The sequence below is a fragment of the Erpetoichthys calabaricus genome, chromosome 1 (genome assembly GCF_900747795.2).
Source record: "Erpetoichthys calabaricus chromosome 1, fErpCal1.3, whole genome shotgun sequence".
Lineage (NCBI taxonomy): Eukaryota > Metazoa > Chordata > Cladistia > Polypteriformes > Polypteridae > Erpetoichthys > Erpetoichthys calabaricus.
In genome coordinates this window covers 187,241,087-187,263,290 of record NC_041394.2, presented here as the reverse complement: position 1 = coordinate 187,263,290, position 22,204 = coordinate 187,241,087, and the positions used below count along the sequence as shown (strand labels likewise).

The 22,204-nt window shown below is 38.3% G+C and overlaps 1 protein-coding gene across 5 annotated transcripts in view; it reads left to right on the top strand.

The window, feature by feature from the left end:
* The window catches only part of LOC114658102 (protein arginine N-methyltransferase 8), a 209,091-nt gene that overhangs the window by 136,767 nt on the left and 50,120 nt on the right, over positions 1-22,204 (top strand). For all 5 annotated transcript variants that reach the window (XM_028810146.2, XM_028810135.2, XM_051923007.1 and 2 more), the window contains 3 exons: positions 9,187-9,329; positions 12,157-12,244; positions 18,846-18,961. In XM_028810146.2, coding sequence (XP_028665979.1) covers positions 9,187-9,329; positions 12,157-12,244; positions 18,846-18,961 — 347 coding nt within the window. The remainder of the gene's footprint in view (positions 1-9,186; positions 9,330-12,156; positions 12,245-18,845; positions 18,962-22,204) is intronic.

Sequence of the window (22,204 nt, the reverse complement as noted above, 5' to 3'; positions counted from 1 at the left end):
CATTAAGCAGGTCATAAAAACAGATGGATGATTCTGAAAAAAGAAAGAACGAGCACTGCTGGTGTGTCCTTTATATCTTCATTTTAAAAGCTGTATTGGAACCTGAGAGCGAACATCCCCACTTTTCTATCATTTTAGATAAGCACCATTGGTATAAATTAAATGCAAGCTATTTTTGTATCACAGACGTGGGCTGATATTGGCCACTGAAGAAATGTTTTTTTTATTTTTATTATATTTCCGAGCTTACCTAGAATATCCAATTAAAATTAGCAAAAATTGTGACTGTTTTTGACATTCAGAATCTCACACTTACAATATTAAAGAAAAAAAATGTCCCACATATTTTATGGTTGCAGGAAAATAATCATCTATCAGCTACAAGACAGTGAAAGCTGCTTAGAGGAGTTTGGATTTGGAAAAAGCCTAGGAGATAAGAATCAGTAGTAAAAGTCAATACACATTTCCAATCATATTTCCAATTACAAATATTTTTATCTATTGCTTTACAGTATGTTTGATTTTGTCCACTGAGAAATGAAAAGTCAGGGTCAACACAGAAGCAGCTTTCCCTCATAAACTCCTGACAGTCTGGTGTCATTTAGTTTCTTTTTTGTAAAAATCCTGAGTCTACTCCTTCAAGATGTCCTTTGGTTGAAGTATATGTAGTGCAATATGTGAAGTGTAATAAAAAAAAGAACAGAGTACATACTTATATAATATGCTGAAAGAACCTCCGGGTGTTGGCTGATTCAAATGAAGGAACCCTCTTGGCCATCTCCATTCTCATATCTCATTGTTTCTTAATAAGCAGCTTTCCTTGTTTGGTAACTTTAAACCATCTGTGATAATCATGCAGTATTCGTTTGTTAATATTTTTTAAATATAGTTGAGCTCATAATCCATCCCAGCCACAGAGAATGCACAAAGTAAGTTTCTTAGTGCTGGTCCCAAGCCCGGATAAATGGGGAGGGTTACATCAAGAAGGGCATCCAGTGTAATATTTTGCCATACCAATATGTGGACAATAATACAGATTTCCATACCGGATTGGTCGAGGCCCAGGTTAACAACAGCCACCACCAGTACTGTTAGCCAACAGGGTGCTGGAGGAAATTAGGTAGCTGTTGACCGAAGAAGGAGAAGAACAGGGGGGAGATGTGTCCTGAGGCAGGAAGAGAGAAGGAAGGTAAAGAGAGTAGAACTGAGGGTAGGAACTTTGAATGTTGGCAGTATGACTGGTAAGGGGAGAGAGTTAGCTGATGTGATGGAAAGAAGTAAGGTTGATATATTGTGTGTGCAAGAGACTAAGTGGAAGGGGAGTAAGGCCAGGTGGATTGGAGGTAAATTCAAATTGTTCTATCATGGTGTGGATGGGAGAAGAAATGTGGTAGGGGTTATTCTGAAGGAACAGTATGTCAAGAGTGTTTTGGAGGTGAAAAGAGTGTCAGGCAAAGTAATGATTATGAAGCTGGAAATTGGAGGTGTAATGATGAATGTTGTTAGTGAATATGCCCTGCAAGTTGAGTGTACGATGAATGAGAAAGATGATTTATGGAGTGAGTTGGATGAAGTAATGGACAGTGTACCCAAAGGACAGAAAGTGGTGATTGCAGTGCATTTCAATGGATATGTTGGTGAAGGGAACAGAGGAAATGAAGAGGTGATGAGTAGATATGGTGTCAAGGAGAGGAATGAAGAAGGTCAGATGATAGTGGATTTTGTGAAAAGGATGGAAATGGCTGTGGTGAACACGTATTTTAAGAAGAGGGAGGAACATAGGGTGACATACAAGAGTGGAGGAAGATGCACACAGGTAGATTATATCCTATGCAGGAGGGTTAATCTGAAAGAGATTGAAGAGTGCAAAGTGGAGGGAGGGGAAAGTGTAGTTAGGCAGCATAGGATGGTGGTCTATAGGATGACGTTGGAGATCAAGAAGAGGAACAGAGTAAGGATCAAATGGTGGAAAGTTGAAAAAGGAAAACTGCAATGTTGAGTTCAGGGAGGAAGTAAGACAGGCTCTGGGTGGCAGTGGACAGTTACCAGACAGCTGGGCAACTACAGCAGAAGTAGTAAGGATGACAGCAAGAAGGGTGCTTGGCATAACATCTGGACAGAGGAAGGAGGAAAAGGAAACCTGGTTGTGGAATGCAGAAGTACAGGAGAGTATACAGAGGAAGAGGTTGGTGAAGATGGGAGGTTGGACACTAAGTAGGGCAAAAAGGACCTGTACTGATTGGCTAGACAGAGGGGCCGAGCTGGGAAAGATGTGCAGCAGATTAGGGTGATAAAGGATAAAGATGGAAACATACTCAGAAGTGAGGAGAGTGTGTTGAGCAGATGGAAAGAGTACTTTGAAAGGCTGATGATTGAAGAGAATGAGAGAGAGAGAGAGAGAGAGAGAGCTTGGATGATGGGGAGATAGTGAATCACAAAGTGCAAATGATTAGCAAGGAAGAAGTAAGGACAACTATGAAGAGGATAAAGAATGGAGAGGCCATTGGTCCAGATGACATACCTGTTGAAGCATGGAGGTGTTTAGGAGAGATGGCAGTGGAGTTTTTAACCAGATTGTTTAATGGAGTCTTTGAAAGGGAACGGATGCCTGAGGAGTGGAGATAGTGGATGTGCAGAGCTGTAGTAACTACAGGGGGATAAAATTGATAAGCCACAGCATGAAGTTATGGGAAAGAGTAGGGGAGGCTAAGTTAAGAAGGGAGGTGATGAGGAGGCACCCCAGATGTGATGTTTGCTCTGAGGGTGTTGGTGGAGAAATATAGAGAAGGCCAGAAGGAGTTGCATTGTGTCTTTGTGGACCTGGAGAAAGCATATGACAAGGTGTCTCGAGAGGAGTTGTGGTATTGTATGAAGAAGTTGGGAGTGGCAGAGAAGTATGTAAGAGTTGCATAGGACTTTTACAAGGGAAGTGTGACAGTGGTGAGGCCTGCAGTAGGAGTGAAGGATGCATTCAACGTGGAGGTGTGATTACATCAGGAATCAGCTCTGATCCCTTTCTTTTTTGCAATGGTGATGGACAGGTTGACTGACGAGATTAGACAGGAGTCCCCATGGACTATGATGTTTGCTGATGACATTGTGACCTGTAGCGAGAGTAGGGAGCAGGTTGAGGAGACCTTGTAGAGGTGAAGATATGCTTTAGAGAGGAGAGGAATGATAGGTCAGTAGGAACAAGACGGAATGCATGTTTGTAAATGAGAGGGAGGTGAGTCTAATGCTGAGGATGCAGTGAGTAGAGTTTGCGAAGGTGGATGAGTTTAAATACTTAGGATCAACAGTGCAGAGTAACAGGGATTGTGGAAGAGAGATGAAAAAGAGAGTGCAGGCAGGGTGGAATGGGTGAAGAAGAGTGTCAGCAGTAATTTGCTGCAGACAGCAAGAGTGAAAGGAATGGTTTACAGGATGGTAGAGAGACCAGCAATGTTATATGGGTTAGATATGATGGCACTGACCATAAAACAGGAGACAAAGCTGGAGGTGGCAGAGTTAAAGATGTTAAGATCTACACTGGGTGTGACGAGGATGGACAGGATTAGAAATGAATACATTAGAGAGGTCTGCTCAGGTTGGAAGAGAAAGTCAGAGAGGCGAGATTGCGTTGGTTTGGACATGTGCAGGGGAGAGAGGCTGGGTATATTGGGAAAGGATGCTAAGGATAGAGCTGCCAGGCAAGAGGAAAAGAGGATGGCCTAAGAGAAGGTTTATGGATATGGTGAGGGAGGACATGCAGCTGATGGGTATAACAGAGCAAGATGTAGAAGACAGGAACATATGGAAAAAGATGATCCACTGTTGCAACCCCTAACGGGAGCAGCTGAAAGAAGAAGAAAAAGAAGAAGAAGAAGAAGTTAAGCTCATAATCCACATGAAAATAAGTAAAACATGGTCCAGTCAAAACACAATCAATACAACAATGCTTGTTCATTTCTAAATGAGATTAGATTAGATAAACCTCATTAATCACATGAGGAATTTCAAATGTATACGGCAGTAAAAGCAATACAGACTCACAGGACAGATAATACAGCCCATCAATCAATCAATTAATCAATCAATCAATCAATAAATAAATAAATAAAATTAATGAGCGCATTGGGAGGAAACACTGAATTGCATGACAGCAATGGGCTGAAAAGACCCCCAGAGGTGCTTCTTTGCACACCATGGTGGAATGGGCATATAGCTAAAAGCGGTCTAAGAGAGGACTTCCTGGAGGGAATGGAGGAAATTTTTCATGATGGAATCCAGTTTTGCCACCATCTTCTTTTCCAGAACAGCTTCCATTGAGGTTCACTGTGTGATCGAGCAGGCTTTCCTAATAAGTTTGTTCAGATATTGTGCTTTTTTTGTACTCCGGTTGCTTCCCCAATAGACTGCAGTGTAGAACACCATACTGGCTATTATGGACTAATAGAACATTTCCAACAGTTTGCTGTTCATGTGAACCCCCCTGGTACTTGTATCTCTGTACCACTTCCACACTCTCCCCCTGAATGATAACTGGTCTCAGGGGAGAAGTCGACCACAAGCACTTTTGTCTTGCTGATATTGAGTTGCAGATTGTTGTCCCTGCACCACAAGACAAAGTCCTCCACAACCTTCCTCTACTTCAATTCGTCTCCATTTTTAATTTAGCCTATGATGGATGAGTCGTTTGAATATTTCTATACATGGCAAGTGCTGGTATTGTGCTGGAAGTCTGTTGTGTAGAGGGTAAATAGGAAGGGGGCAGGACAGTTCCCAGAGGTGCTTCAGTATTACACACCATATAAATTTGTCTTCAAAACTATGTCCTTCATTGGGTATATGATTTGCAACAAGACAAAATCATCACTAAAAGAGTAACATGTAACAGAAGATCAGCAAATGATAGCATGAAATTACTAATAAGACATAAACAGATCTTTATATAGACAACATATTTGCATCTTTTGAACAATTACATTCCAAATTCAACCTCCCAGCTACACATTTCTTTCTCTATCTTCATATTAGAAATTTTGTTAAACAGATACTGCCCGATTTTCCTCACCTCGTACCCTCCATCATGCTGGAAAAAATACTGCTCAATTTCGAGGAATTAAACACCATTTCCGCATTATATAAAATCTTATTAGAGTCCCTACCTTTCAAAGACCCAAGAGGACATTGAGAAGAAGATCTCTTAATCAATATATCAGAAAAGAAGTGGAAGGTAGCAAAGCAGAGAATTCACTCGAGCTCCATATGCGCAAAGCATAGAATTATTCAACTAAAAATTATATATTGAGCTCATCTGTCTCACTTAAAACTGTCCAAAATGTTTCCAGGGCAAGATCCAACCTGCGAACGCTGCAACCAAGCTCCTGCCTCACTGGGTCACATGTTTTGGGCCTGGACCAAACTAACATCATTTTGGACCAAAATTTTTAAGTGCCTTTCAGACAGCCTTGGTGTCACAATCCCTCCTAACCCACTAACAGCTGTGTTCGGTGTTCTTCTAGACGGACTTGAAGTGGAGAAAGACAAGCAAACGGTGATTGCTTTCATTACACTTTTGGCACGCAGACTTATTTTGTTAAATTGGAAGAATCCTAACTCTCCTCTGATAAGGCAGTGGGAAGCCGATGTTTTATATTACTTGAAATTGGAAAAAATCAAATTCTCAGTTAGAGGATCTGTAAAGAATTTTTTCAAAACCTGGCAGGATCTAATCAATATTATTTTAGAATAAGAGAAATAACTATTACCGCATTTATTTCCCTTCTCCATTTTTTATTTACCTATATATATTTCTTCCTTTATTTTGTTTATTGCTGCCTTATTAAAAAGCCCTAAGCAATTCTCCTTTGGCTTAGCTCTCCTTCTCAGGGGTGGGGTTTGATTTGTCTTCAACTTTTTTTTTGTTATAAATTGATCTATTTGTATGGAATGATTACAATAAAATTAATAAATAAAATTTAAAAAAAAAGACATAAATTAATCATACTATACAAGGCAATTTATGGTTTCACTTGACATTAGGAGTATGCTTTTTTAAATCATGAAGAACTATGTTTGATTGCTTTAACAATTCTGATGAGTGTAAGAGTTACTTACCACCTCTTCTGGTAGCTGCACAATTGACAACATTCTACTTACTTTTCCAAATCTCTGTTTCCGTGTTCCTCCATACGTTTTCTGTCTTCAAGGCTTTATACATTGCCTAGAAGATGAGAACACTGAGTTAAAATTAACTTCCACATCCTTTTTACATTTCCAATTTTGTAGCTTAAAACACATGTTATGCTATAAATTCAGTAGCATCTAACTTAAGCAGATGAATCAGAAGGAGAAAGAAAGAAAACAGGTTTGTAACTTTAACAAATGATATTTTTAACAATGTTTTCTTATTTACAGCATTATGGTCTTCCTCTATTGTTCATTCATTTTTCTTGTTGTGGTTTGATTAAGACGGCACGGTGGCGCAGTGGGTAGCGCTGCTGCCTCGCAGTTGGGAGATCTGGGGACCTGGGTTCGATTCCCGGGTCCTCCCTGCATGGAGTTTGCATGTTCTCCGGGCACTCCGGTTTCCTCCCACATTCCAAAGACATGCAGGTTAGGTGGATTGGCGATTCTAAATTGGCCCTAGTGTGTGCTTGGTGTGTTTGTGTGTGTCCTGCGGTGGGTTGGCACCCTGCCCGGGATTGGTCCCTGCCTTGTGCCCTGTGTTGGCTGGGATTGGCTCCAGCAGACCCCCGTGACCCTGTGTTCGAATTCAGCGGGTTGGAAAATGGATGGATGGTTTGATTAATGTAAACCTTAATGTTTTCCAGCTTTCTTGACTGTATAAGTTCAGCGTGAAGGTTCCATATGAAAACACATGTTGCTGAGCTGAATTTAGAACTGATTGAAATGATTCGCACATCAGTAAAGAAGACACAATAACAAAATCCAAAGACACAGAAGTGATTTTGTCATTCATAAAATTGACATTAAAATTTCATTTGGCACCTTAGTTACTTGTAGGTTTATTTTTTTGCTTTTCAATGCAGAACACTGTGAAGTGCTTTTTTTAAATTGATTTCATGACTGGAACTTAAGCTCAGACATAGCAGTACTTAAAGCTGTGCGGATGAGTGCAACCAAGTGCATCCCCTGACTTAAGGCCTTGTCCTACACTGACAGACTCAGAGAATTAAACCTGTTTAGTCTCGAGCAGAGGTGACTGCATGGAGACCTAATCCAGGTCTTCAAAATCCTCAAAAGAATTGATAAAGTTGATCCAGCAACAGTCTTTCGACTTAAATGTGAATCACATACTCAGACATCAGTGGAAATTAAGAGGAAGTGCATTTAAAATTGAAGCCAGGAAGAACTTCTTTACAGAAAGAGTTGTGGGACTATGGAACAAACTACAAATACATGTTGTTGTAAACAGCCTTTAAGAAGAATCTGGATGAGATATTAGGGCAGCTTAGCTATTAGCTAAACAAATGGGCTTGATGGGCTGAATTTGTCAAATTTCTTATGTTCTTATGTATGTTCTCAGACCAAAATATAATGTGGAGACATGGCAGATGGAAGCAAATGAAAATGACTGGAGTAGCATTATATGGTGCACTTGTAAGGTATTCACTGATTCTCAGCTTCCACTTCACAACATTGTTTTAATCAGGGCCGTTTCTTGGGGGCCTAAACAGTATACCTATTTTAGGGCTTCTCGTTCCTCTTTCCCACAAAGGCTAAGGGGCCTCAGGCAGTCACTAACATTCACTTATGCCACTTGACATGTTCTTCCCAGTGCAATAATGTGTATAAGGAACACCCCACTGCAGGTCAAATAATTATAATTCCATGATATATATACAGGGTATATAAAGATGTCCCATTTGTATGCTCTATTTGTGACTTTGTTCATAGCTAGAACTGTGGACATGGCTAAACATGATAAATGAGACCTTCTTTACCTCTTCTCTGGCTTACATCTGTGTGAGACGAGGATATCAAAGCTCTGTTATCTAAACATAGAACCTGACCACTGTTTGAATGTCTCCTTATTTCTATTGCTTTTGTAATCCAGCATGTGTCCCCCTTTTTGGAAAGCCAGATGTAACCAATTGGTTAAGCTTAACGCTGTTGGATATCTGAACTTCAGTGAATGGCCTGGACCTCTCATTGGAGTGCCAGAAATTGGGCATTCTGTCTGCACTAATGATCCTTTAGCAGGAAACAGCAAATTCACAGACTCACCGACATACTGTATCTGTACATACAAAAAGACATACAAAGGCTTTTATATCTAAATTATTCTTGTAAGCCACATTTTTGCAAAAAATGTTTTTTAATTATTTTTTTTGCTTCGACAGAATGTGTATCTCTGAATTTTTTTGTCAATTGCAATGTGAAATATTAATTATTTTGAAGTAAGGCACCAAACTATAGTATTGACAAAAAAGGAAGAAGCTAATTGAATGTAGAAATTCAAATGTACAAAAGTGTAAAATTAATGCCCATTTAAGCAATTTTAATTATAAAACTACTGACAATTATGAATTGCATTTTACTATCAGGAGAAGCAAACTAATTAGTTTAGAAATCCTACTTCATTAAAAGAACTGACTCCATTTAAGGAATAGCTTTCAATACATTTGTCATCCATAATGGTGCATGTCTGAGCGTGAGCACGGCTGGATTACGTTGTACAGGTAAATTATCCTTCTGTTTGCAGGTTTAATGACACTTATACAAAAATGAGGAACCATGCTTAATTCAAATCATGTTTGTTTATGTGAAATAAGATTTTTTTGTTATTTAATATCATTTTTAAGAGTGGATAAGAATCATTTCATGTGATAAAGCAATTCGCATGCTAAATGCTGTGATGTGACCTTGTCTACATGGTAGATCATTCGACTACATGTAACATTCTGACACACTGATTCCCTGGTTGGGTCTGTAGGTTTTCCCTTTGGTTATATTTATTTCTCTTTGGGGACTGTGTATGAGTATTTCATGTGAAGAACTGGTTTAAACCTCATGACCATTAGCTACTGGATTTGTCTTTGGGTCCCTGCCTGCCTGCCAGGAACAATGACATGATGGAATATCTTGAGTGTTCTTTGTTTCTTATTTTTAGAAAGTCATTTGCCTTTTAATTGTTTAATTTACGCCTTTGAGCCCTTTTGAATCAAATCTGTTTTGCAGTCATTACCATCTTTAAGGGAAAAGTGGAAGAAGTAGAGCTACCGGTTGATAAAGTGGATATTATTATTAGCGAATGGATGGGATACAGCCTTTTTTATGAATCCATGCTGAACACAGTAATATTTGCAAGAGACAAGTGGCTGGTAAGGTGCTTTAATTTCTAAATTTGCCTTGCTTGAAAGCACATTCTGTAATTGCTATACATATCTTTCAAGTCCTTGTGGAGGGAATTAAGTTTTAACTTGAGCAGAGATTATTAAAAGAAGAATAAAGGGAAAAGGAGATAGCAAGGCGGCTAATGGTAGTCAGCTCAATATATACAGTATCTGTATGCTTACATAGCCTGTGTCCTAATCTGTTTATTTAACACCTTACACTTTATGCAGTAGTCATCATAGTAGGTGACTTATTACTGATAGTTGGGGTCAGGTGATGGCACCACAATTGGGTGCATAATTTAAAACTAGTTTTAAATCAACTCTAAAAGAGTTACAAAATTTATAATGAAATCAAAACAAGACCAAAAGTTACATATGTGAATGTGTTCCATGAATATGCAATTTCCTGTGTGTTTTTCTGTCACAGTGCTATCCAGAACAGATATGGCCAAAAAGCCTGCAGACACCTGACAATCATGCCTATAAGAATTTACTGAACATTCAATTCCAAAGCCATGGACATTAATACAGACTCGTCTCCCACCCTTTGTGGCTTTCCACCAGATTTTAAAGTGCATCAGCAGAAATGTGTGTCCTTTCAGCCAAAACAGCATTTGTGAGGACAGGTACTGATGTTGCATGAGAACTCCAGGCTTACAATTGGGATTCGAATTCATCTCAAAGGTGTTAAGTAGAGTTTAGGGCAGGACTGTGTGCTGACCACTTGAGTCCCTCCATTCCAAATTTGTCAGAATATTTCATAATGGACCTGGCTTTGAGCAGGCAGGCATAGTCATGCTAGAAGAGAAAAGGGCCTTCCCCAGACTATTGCCATAAAGTTGGAAACACACAATTGTCTAAAATGTCTTTGTGTTACTGTTCCCTTCACTGAAACCAAGGGGCCTAGCCCAAACATTGAACAACAGCCATGGTCCATTATTACACCTCCACCAAACTTTACAGTTTGCACTGTGCAGTCATTATAACAGTCTTCTGGCATTCACTAAACCTATATTCTTCCATCAGACTTTGTATAAGTGTCACTAGTGAAACGTGATTCATTACTCAACAGAAAATGCTCTCACTGCTCCGGAGTACAAAGGTGACATGCTTTACACTACTCCAGCCAACACTAGGCATTGCACATGGTGATCTTAGGCTTGTGCGCAGCTGCTTGGTCATGGAAACCCTTTTCATGATGCTCCCGCATCACAGTTATTGTGTTGATGTTGCTTCCAATTTATTGAGGGAACTAATAATACCCAAAGTTAGGGAGTATCTGAAAAAATAAACTTCAACCCAAAATATACAAATGTTTTAAACCTAGACACTCCAACTTTGCCCCCTATTACTAGATATTCAGAGAACCGATTACACCTCTCCAAGTTTATAAGGTATGGGAAACCCAAATAGTAACAAACAATGTCTTACTCCCACTGTTCAGGTACATTAATCCCAGAGCTGTGGCTGTGCAATAATTCCAAGACACAGATGTTACAAAAAAATAGATTTTAATTGTTAACAAATCCTAAAAAGGCATTCATAGGAATACACATGCTAAAACACTTGAGATCTGATCGCATCCCAACCATCCACAGTAACAAAGGGGATATCAAAGTCATGCAATACAGTTAAGTGCAGTTACCATCCTCTGAAAGAGCAGGGGAACATAAAGAGAAAATGAAAAAAAAGTCACTTGGAGCACCGTCCTGAGCAATCACTCTCACAGGCCGTGGACAAATGCCACACACCCAGACCCCATTATTTGTACTTCGTGATGTTGACGTCGAACGGGACACTGTTGCACTGCCACCTTTGTCAGCCTCTCTCTTTACAGCATTCACTCTGTGGCTCACACCAGAAAAACAAGGAAGGGGATTCAATAGCCACCGGCCGAGATGGTAATTTAATCTTCTTCTTTCTTTCTCCCGTGTTTCTCTTACACAACTGCTTCTATTAAAAACTTATAGACCCTCCCCCAGCTCATACCTTATTGGTCCAGGGTTCACACCCTTCTATCTTCAAATGGTGAGTCAAACAGTCACTCAGCATTTGTGTGTAGATGTGCATTTCGACACTTGGCGGTCCCGCACTGTGAGTGTGTGTGTTCTACCAGTTCATGGCGGTGCTCTTGTTGCTCCTTGACACTTCTAAATCATGGTAATAGCACTTACAGTTGGTCAGGGCAGATCCAGCATACTTTTGGCAAAGATAGCACTCAATGAGAGTGCCATGTTAAAAAAGTCACTGAACTGTTGAGTACGACTCATTCTACTGCCAGTGTTTGTTAATGGAGATTCCATGGCTATGTGCTTGATTTTATGCACCTTGTTAACAATGGATATGACTGAAACATCTGAACTCAATAATTTGTAGGGCTGCCCATATCCTTTTTGGCCATATAGTACAGATATATTAATGCAAGCTCTTAAAGTCAAAACTCTTCTACAGTACAGAACATAAAGTACATTTTGGAAATGCCTGCTTAAAAACTGTTATCTGGCCTGCATCTGAACTGGAACACAACTTCAGCTGATCAATAGCCAATCCTATTCTGTTCAGAGAACTTTCAAACTGATTAGGACACAGCTATAGCAGCAGTTAAAACTGATTTTGCTCCCATAAAAGTATTAATTGTAAAATCATTCCAGAGACAAATGGGAGTGACCAAGATTAAGCCTCTCAAGACTCCTAGACCATACATGTAGAACAACTATGGTCTGCCTGAATCTTTTATGCATAGTTCAAAATATGATGTCTTTGTCAGGTGAATTGATTACGAGACCCATTTCCCTCCACAATTAATCAACAGAAACCTGGAGGATTGATGTTCCCTGACCGAGCTGCTCTGTATGTCGTTGCCATTGAAGACAGACAGTACAAGGACTTCAAAATTCATTGTAAGATTATTATTATTGTTTCTATTATTGTTATTATTATTTGTCTGCATTGAAACTTTTTTGAATTGTGTAAAAATGAAATTAGTATGCTCAAGGTATTTATAGAATTTTTTTTTTTTAATTGTAATTATCTGTGCAATTGTTCAAATATAATATGATATAATATCAAGTCAAGTTGGGGAGCATGCACTGGTACAGTGCATTGCCGCACCCACTAGACGACGAAACAACTCTGGATCCTGGTTGGCAACCCCCCACGCAGACACGCGGTCCAGTCCCACCCTCCGGAAATGACCTGCCGCAGCCAGGTATTACGTGGGCAACCCCTTGGCCTGGTCCAGCCATTCAGGTCCCCAACAATAAGGATCTTACGAGCTGGATCACCCTCGGGGAAACATGCCACATGGCCACAGTGCCGTAACTGAGACTTCCTCACAATGCAGGTAATGTGCTTCATTCAGGACTGCATGAGCAATTGCTCATTCGACACAAAGTCAAACCAACGGTACTCAAGGATTTTCCGGAAAGACATAGTACCAAAGGAGTCCAGTCTTCATCTCAGGTCACTGGATAGCATCCATGTCTCGCAACCATATAGTAAGACAGGAAGCACCAAGTTCTAAACACTTGGACCTTCGTTCTTTTGCATAGATATCAGGAGCACCACACACCCCTTTCCAGTGACCTCATGAACCCCCCATGCTCTCCCAATCTGTCTACTGACTTCATAGGAAGAGTCACCAGAGACATGAATCATTGTCATTATTGTCACATGTACAGAGAACTGTGAAATTTTTATTTGCATGTGCTAATCAACATGCAACATATCAGCACTTTCCAGCACCATGATTAGTGAGTAGAGCTACCATTGGGGAAATTCTCTTAAATAACAGCTGATATAACCGTTGCACTATTTCCAAGTTGGACTTTTACTACAACAAAACTGAGGGAGCTCAAGTCATGAGCACAGCTCAGTTCATTATGAGACTGATGAGACTGACAAAATATCAGAGAGCTGTTGCTAATGATATTTTACATAACACAGTTAAGAAATACAGTACATTAGTTTCCACCTATCAGCATATAGGTAAATGGTATTATCCATGACACACCTTATATCTTTGTATATCTGAAGTTTGCAAAATAAACTGAATAAATGTCTTTTGCAAATATCTTATCATTAAAGAGGAGCGTCTTATATATACTGTTGCCTTCATGGTAAATATACTGAAAAAGATAGGTACAGAAAGTCTTAGTTGCACAGGACAGGCATTTTCAAAACCCCTCATAAATTCAAACAGAACATTTTCCCTAACATTGCCATACCTCAAAATGTCTGCCTTATATAGCTAAAAATCCCAGTGTATATTACTTTAAGAATTTAACCTTTGAGTATGCCTATTATGCATCATTCCCATGCAAATAGTATGGCTGAAAATTAAAATCAGATTGGCTATGAGTGGCTTAACACACTTAATGTTGTAGCACAGATGTTATTTGTATTTTTCAAGATGTTTGTTTTGCACATCAAGTTTAATAGTATCAGGGAGTGAGTTTAGTCTATCCATAATGTAGCATACTGTTAATCTAACATACTGTTTACCAGTTTCATATCTTTTTCTTTTCACACTGAAAATGTTTAAATAGAGAAGCACAACCTTTTTTGGTATTCATGGTGCTATGGATATCTTTCCAGTAAACCTTACATGCTGATTTGCAGTCTTTGCAGGTGTTATTTCATTGCTTGGTTGTAATCACTATATGTTTATTACAGTTGCTTAAGTGTTGGTTTAATTATTCTGAACAATTCAATGTTATGTAGCAGTTTTCATTGGCTATTTCAGTTTCCTCTCACAATACAAAGACTTGTATTTAAGATTAATTTTTAAAAATGGGTTCTGTGATGTAATCTACCTTTTCTGGTTTCTGAAACATAAGATCTGCTGCTTATAGAAAGTGACCTGGAGTTTGATTTGTGCTCTTCAGAACCCAGAAACCTTTCCCAGAGTCAGGTATTTCAGTGGTGGAATTTAAATTTTGAAACTCATAGAGCCATGAAACAAAATCAAGATAGTTAAGACAAGGTTTTGTATGAGGTTTGAAAATGTAATATTTTTTTATAGAACTTACCAGAAACACAGAAATGTTAAGCATTGGCTTATAATTAATCAACTGTTTATCAACGGTAACTATGATTTCTGAAAGCCTCAAAACCTAAGCAGTATAGGCTGCTAATGTGCCTCCTAAATAAGAGAAAGGCAGTCACAGAGAATACGTTTTGCTTAGCAGTTTGACAGTACAGTGAAACTAAACATGCCAGAAGCAACCCACACAAACAGTTACTCAGAACCAGATGTTGAAAGGGATGCAAAACATCAGGGACATGTAGATCTCTTACAGGGAACTAAAAGCATTCCTCCATGTTTTGATGTTTCAAGAGAATAAAATAATGAACACAGTCTTGCACATGACAAAGGAATTTTGTAGACTTAGCATTCAAGTTTGTCATCTCTGGAGGATGCACAGAAGAATAATGGGAACTTGTAAATTTCTATTAACATTTCCTAATATTAATTTTAACTAAATGCAGTTTATTCTTATTTGGCAGGACCCCAGTATTAACACAGATTTACATCTGCAACAATGTAAGAAGAAAGGACAAAGCTGTGCTACATTTATATAAATAGGCACAGTTTTTTTTTATTTGATTTGATAGACATTTTTAATCCCCAAGGGGAAATTGTCTTTTCGTAAGATCTTTTGGAGTCAGAGAACAGGGTCAGCCATTGTAAAGCCCCCAGAGCAATTGTCAGGTTAAGGGCCTTGCTCAAGGGCTTAATGGAGTAGGATTCTTTTTAGCAGTTATGAGATTTGAACCAGCAGCCTTCCAGATACCAACACAGATCCTTAGCCACAGTATTTATTTAAACATGATGACTGACGCTGCTTAAGTCAGTGGTTTCAGAGTAAGGAATTTAAGAAACATTAATCTATTAAATGAAATATACTACAGGAGTGCAGAGCAATCACACTAATCAATTTATGGCTACCACTAAACAGACTTTTGACAAAAGAAGGAATCCTGCTTAGAATGTAAGGAAAATGGGGTTTTAAAGCTGAAAATACATTCCAAGGATGAGATATAGAAATGTTCCTAGGAGTTCTCCTGGAAGGCTGCCAGTGGAACAAAATGGCTGCAGTCATTTAGGAATAAAGGCAAATACAGGTAGCACTATAAATAGAGTTCAATGCCCTGATTAAAGTTACTGTTTACAGTACATTCAGGACATTTTCCCAAAAATAAATGTATCCAATTCATTAAAGTGTTTGAACAATGAAGAATAAACTAATGGTCTGGTACCTTGAGCCTTATACATGCAATTTTCTAAATAAAGCAGCACATGTGCTAAAGTATTTCTCAGAAGAATAATTGACTCTAATTCAAATTATTAAGAAATTGAATCTGCCAGCCATGTTAAAGGTGAAATAAAAAGAGATTATTTTTTTAACTGACCAGGATTCAGTTGCTTGGCCTTTCACATCAACAATCAAATTTTATTGTCTGAAAACACTAAAAGATTGATGGTTGGACTCTCCTCCTCAAATATCAACAAATGGATAAAATTCCGCTACCCACGTGATATTCTCACTTTTCCGAGGAAACTGAGTAGAAAGCAGAAGAATGACTGTTGAAGTTTTTGAGAATCTTTGAGATAATTCTGCTCCAGCAGCATCTTTAGAAGTGTCCATGTCAACCTCAAGAGACAGAGAAGGATCACAATGAATCAATAACAGAGCAAAATTAAACTGCTCCTCCAAAGTATTATATTTCATACTCTGCTAGATGTCCACTGCTATTATGCAGCTAATTTCTTAATGAAGGCCATAACAACATTCATTTTTCAAATCACCTACACATATTAACATATTACTGATGATGATTCTTGTCAGTTGCCTTTTGGTGAGATTTTATAACCCAAAATAACTGTAAATAACATGAAACTCACAATTTTTAAAACCGATGCCTTATGTGTTCTTGCTTGATGCTTGGAAAGAATCAGCACAAATTCCCAGAAGATCCAAAAAAATAAAAGTCACTGATAATTACTATTAAATAATGAGGCCATTCATGAATTTAAATGGCAAACTCTGCCTCCAGTAATACCTAATAGCCATATGAAACACTGTTTTCTGTCCATTTCAATAAATAAATACAATTAATTATGTATGTGCTTTTCCGTATCTTAAGGAAGAAAACAGATGGTTTTACTTGATCCAAAATAAGAGAAAAAGTGAGAATGAATAATGGTCCCATGTGGGATTTTATTTAGTGTCCTGTAATTATTTCATAACAGAAAGAACTATCTCTTTAGTATACCTAAAATAAAACAGGGCCAACACAAAATGATAATGATCTAATGATTTAAGTTTTTCTTAAAAAAATCCATAATGTTTCTGTGGTGGAAATTGCTCTGTAATCAAAGGATAGTAAAGATCATCCTTATTAATGAGTTCAAAATAAATGTCCTTTATTAAAACCAGCCTGAGGGGGCCTGTCATATGTGCCAGTCAGTTCAGTATGACAAGACTAAAGAATATAATAAATTAAGTATCTTAAATAAGCTACACTCATTTGCAAAACACACTGAAGAAACATATTATTTTGTACCAATCAGCATACAGATAAATGGTATAATATTTAGCACCGGTATATTTTTCTATATTTAAAGGTCCCAAAATAATTAAATAGATTAGAAGTCTGTGACACATATCTGTACATAAGTAGGACTTCTTACATATAATACCACAGTTAAAAGTTAATTAGTTATATGATCTCATCTCTATTAGTAATGTGCTGTGTACAAATGTTACAGAATGTCTTAGTTAAACTGAGAGGCACAGTCAGAAGCACAAATTACTGTATGTCATATTGAGAAAACTGCACAGAAGTACTGCAGTTATACTAAATTTATGGAGTACTGTGTTAATACAGCAAAAAAAAACACATTCTTTTGATAGGGAAAGGAAAAAAAGACATGGAATAGTAACTCATCGTAAAGTATTTCTACAGGACTGGCAAATCAAATAGGCAAATTTCTAAAAGCGTGTCTTGATAATTTGGTTTGAGATTTTGTAATGTTACCACTGCCAGCACTGCGAATTGGGCAGAATTCACCTAACTGGCAATAGAAGCTATATTTGTATCTGAATTTTGTATTTTATTTGGTAATAAATCATTGTATGAATTGGTGGTTTGTTTTATTCAAAGAAAACTACAACACATTTTTTGCATAGAAAAGAACAGTCTTGCCCAGATTTGGAGAAATTAATAATAATAATAATTCTTTGCATTTATATAGCGCTTTTCTCACTACTCAACGCGCTCAGCAATTGCAGGTTAAGGGCCTTGCTCAAGGGCCCAATAGAGCAGAGTCCCTTTTGGCATTTATGGGATTCGAACTGGCAACCTTCTGCCAGTGCAGATCCCTAGCCTCAGAGCCACCACCACCACCACCTAATTATACATAGGTACTGTACATACCTACTGTAGTTATACTTCAGTTAATTGTGAAAAAAAGTCAAGCCAGTTGTTGTATGGGAACTTTACATTGCATTTGAATTCCTAAAACTTAACTGTCAGTTATGGCCTCATTCCGAATCTGAACATGAAATAACTTGTTTCAAGGGTGAACCTTTTAAACACTGACTGCCACCCAAAACCTTATGCCAATATAAGCTACACAAAGAAGATGAGCAAATGATTTGTCTGTGCTCTTTGCTGAGGTGAATTAATTTAAATTGTAATAAAACACATAGCAGAGGTATTTATCTAGGGGTTTGTGGACCAGCATGGAGCATCTGACGAGTAATGTGCTCCATGAAACACCAAATTCTGTGCTGTTGCTTAATGGCACTGAACCCACCTCCTAATAAAAATGGTATTATAAAACAAAAAACTCCAAATATTATTACTGGGTTGATGTCTTTATCCAAGGTGACTAGATACAATTGGCTGAAGTGACTTGCTCAGGCTCACACAGTACCAGGAATTGAACCCACAGCTTCAGGGTTTACAGTCCAAAGCCTAAACCACTATGTCACACTTCCTGACCAAATCTGAACATGTTTTTTGTAAGCCCATACGTGACATGAAGACTACTCTGAGAATGAGAAAACAATTCACAATTAACCATCACCACTCTTTTGCTTGAGAAATTTCAAAGGCAGTCAGTTTCATCCAGAGTTAGTAAAACAAACACTGACTAGCCCTAGCATATCGACATATAATATAGTGACAGCAGAAGCTGTAATTTTCATAAAGGAGATTGAGGAGCTTTTAGGAAAAATGTGCTCTTAAATTTGTATCACAAAAAAGTAATTTCGAAACAGAATAGTAAATTATGCCCTGTGACATCTAATTTTAAGCAAATTAATGCAACCTGATTTGAGCTGCTGAATTATTTTACATTGTCTAAAAAAAAAAAAAGTCGGCTCTATCATCAGAGTGAACTGTGCCTAATGGCATGAAAAATGCAGGCAGTTGGGTATTTTTAATAAAGTGGTGTGAAAGTTAATGAATTGTCAATCTGTTTGTTTGCAGGGTGGGAAAATGTGTATGGCTTTGACATGACCTGCATCAGAAACGTTGCCATGAAGGAGCCCCTGGTGGATATTGTGGACCCAAAGCAAGTGGTGACAAACTCCTGTTTAATAAAGGTCAGTGGAGCGATTAGCGTGGGACACACACACACCGTGAAAACTGGCAAAAGGAGTGGAGCTGTCAGTTCTTACTATGAAATGTCAGTGTAACATCAGCTATCTGTTTCAAATAGTTTTAAATGTACATTTTTGTTTCTGAAACTTTCATTGGCTTAATTTTTTTGCTACTATTGTTTATAAAAATAATTTTAATTTCATTATTTCAAAACATACCACTGTTTAGTGATTCTTCATAAATGTCAATGACTTGGTTGTGCAAAACTGAAAATTAGGGCAAGTACATAATACATTAAAAGCAGTTTTTCTTTTATGCTCAGTTTGGTTTTCAAAATCATGTCACAAACCTGCTACTTTTGGAGTACGCAAATAACCTACCATTAAATAGGAGTTGGACAGTACAGTATAAAATCCATCAATATTCTGTATGATCAGCCGGGGGGACAGGAGAGGACACTAAGAATGGCAGGTCTAGGCGAATTGTTTGTATTAAAGACCCCATCCAGATGGCACAATAATCTCACTGACATGCTTAACTATGATTTGTGTTTCATATAAACTGTTACAAATATGTTCTTAGGATGACTAGCTTAACTGCTGCAGTTAAGACAGATACTGTATGACATACTCAGTGTTGTTACTAGTGTCCTGACGACCGAGAAGTGATTTGAATATAAGTTAAGTCCAATGAAGATAGCCAGTGTGGAATGCAAATAAGGGAGAGGAAAACCAAAGAAAAGCTGGGGTGCCAGCCGGGTCACCCCATTTACTTCCAGTGTCCAAAGTAAAAAACAAGCAGTGGAGCAACAGAAAACGGGTGCAATATCTGTCTCATAAGTCTCAGCGGGGTGCTCCTTCGTGCACAATGTAGTTCCTCTGACTGAGGCGCCATCTTCCGGGAGCCCTCAGAATTATGTCATCCCGACCAGAAGAGGTGTGGCTTAGTTGAGTGGGAGGTGTGGCTGAGGTGCCCTCCTTGGGTGGATTCTTGGAGCTATGGTGGAGAAAAGAGATGGGATTGTTAGTGTTTGTGCCCCCTTTTTGCCCCAGTGGGTTGCTGCATACCTTATCTGAGCCTGGAAGGTGATCTCCAGACACCCGTGCAAGACACCAGATAAACTGTACATCTCATTATACATTCTGCTGGATTTGGAGAAGGTCTTTTGTTAAATAAAAATGGTAAGTGAAAAAGTAATGCTTTTATTATTTTTACCATTTCCATTTTGGGAAATGTTTAGTGTTATTTTGTGTTATTTCTGATTTGTTCTGCCATTTGTTAATTTTAAATATTATTTGTTTTATTGTTTTCGTATTTTGGGCATTGCGACAATGATGTCACATGGTTTTGATGTTGTACTGTGAGGTACACAGGCTCATTGGTAAGTGTGGGCACACATTTGCTGGCGTGCAGTGTTGGGGGATAACATGTTCAAAAACAGCATGTGTTATGTCAGTGGTTCTCAAACTGTGGGGCAGGTCCCCCTAGGAGGGTGCGAAGTAACAAAAAGGGGGGCACGAAGATGTGAAAAAAAGAAAACAAGAATCGAAAATATGAAAAATACATCTATTGAAACCAAAACAAATTAACTTAAACTATATTCTGATACTAGAAAATAAATATAGAGTTAGATAAATGTCGATAAAAGTTAAGTAGGTATAATAAAATATGCATCTATGATATATCATTAATTAAAAAAGAACAAATTGGTATTGGTGGGCTCCTTTCAAAAAAATGTTAGGGGGGCACGATTAAAACTGTTATGAAAACTCGGGTTGCACATACTTAAAGGTTGAGAAATGCTGTGTTACGTAGTCCAATTATTTTTTAAAATAACGAGTAACCTAATACAGTGATACCATGGAATCCGAAATTAATCCGTTCCAGAACCCCGTTCGAGTTCCAAGACAATTTTTCCCCTTTAAAATAATAGAAACTGGGTTAATCCGTTCCTGGGTCCCATGAATTCAAATTTTGAAAATGATTTTAACAGTAAATACACTGGATTTTAAGGTAAAATATTAACAAATAATAATAATATTTGAATAAAAATGTAAATTAATAAAATTAAAAATATAAAAACCTGTATTTACCTTAAAAAGTGATAAGATCTTTTTTAACTTCAATTGTAGCTCTAACAGCTTTCCTCTTAGGGCTTATTTATACTTCACGCTCAGAACGCGTACGCGCCCGCATCATAGCTGCCACACGTTCTCAGTGTTCATTTGATGCATCCTCTGAGCAGGTCCTCAGAAATTAACGTGATGCATGTGTGAGTTGCAGTACCAGCAAAAAGTCGGGGGGCGCAGTGTGCTAAAAGTTGGAATGTGACGTCAGAGTCTCTGTTTACTATCTACATGTGACAGAAAGCCGCTTTGCGGATCCTACGATATCGGTGTGCGCGCTTCGATGTTTGATGCATGGTTCGATGTGGTGAAGCAAAATGCCGACATACAGATGTATTCGTGGTGCTTTTATATTCAAGCGTTGCATATTCCCAATTGTAATGACACGATACATTTTAAAAGTCTCACATACCGTCTTCTGTGCCGTCTTTTTTACTAGGGCTTTCTCTGCTCCTGACAGCAGTAGCAAACTCCAATACATCGCCACACTGAGCACATTAAATGTATGATGTTCCAACTCTCTGCACATTTAGAATCCTTAATTTATACTTGATATCACTTTCATGATGAAAAGCATTAAAGTATGTATATTACATTTTACAGATAAATCGGTAATTTAATTTAAATAATGAATACTGTTAATAATTACACACATGGGGGTGATACAGTGGCAGAGCATTAGTGCTGCTGTTTTGCAGGGAGTCACGTCGCTGATATTCCCTGCCTGAAGTTTACACGTTTTCCTGCTGGGTTTCATCAGTGTGCTCCAGTTTCCTTCCAAAGATATGCAGATTTGGGGATTTGGTGCCGCTAAAATGACGCTAATGTATGTGTGTGCTTGTACTTCACCTTGCGATGAGCTGAGGCCTCATCCAGGGATTGTTTCTCACTCGTGCCCAATGCTTGCTGGAATGGACACATCCCTGGATTGATGGATTTAATCATTAAACATCCTTTTCAGAGATATTGCGGTAAGGTGTCATCGGAATTTAATGGGTGTTCTAGGCAATTCACAACACTGAGAAGCCGAACATGTTCTCACCGTGATATTATCTCGCACTGCCACCTGGCGGATTCCTCCAGATTTACCTAAAGTACCTGCGCAAGTATAAACACTAC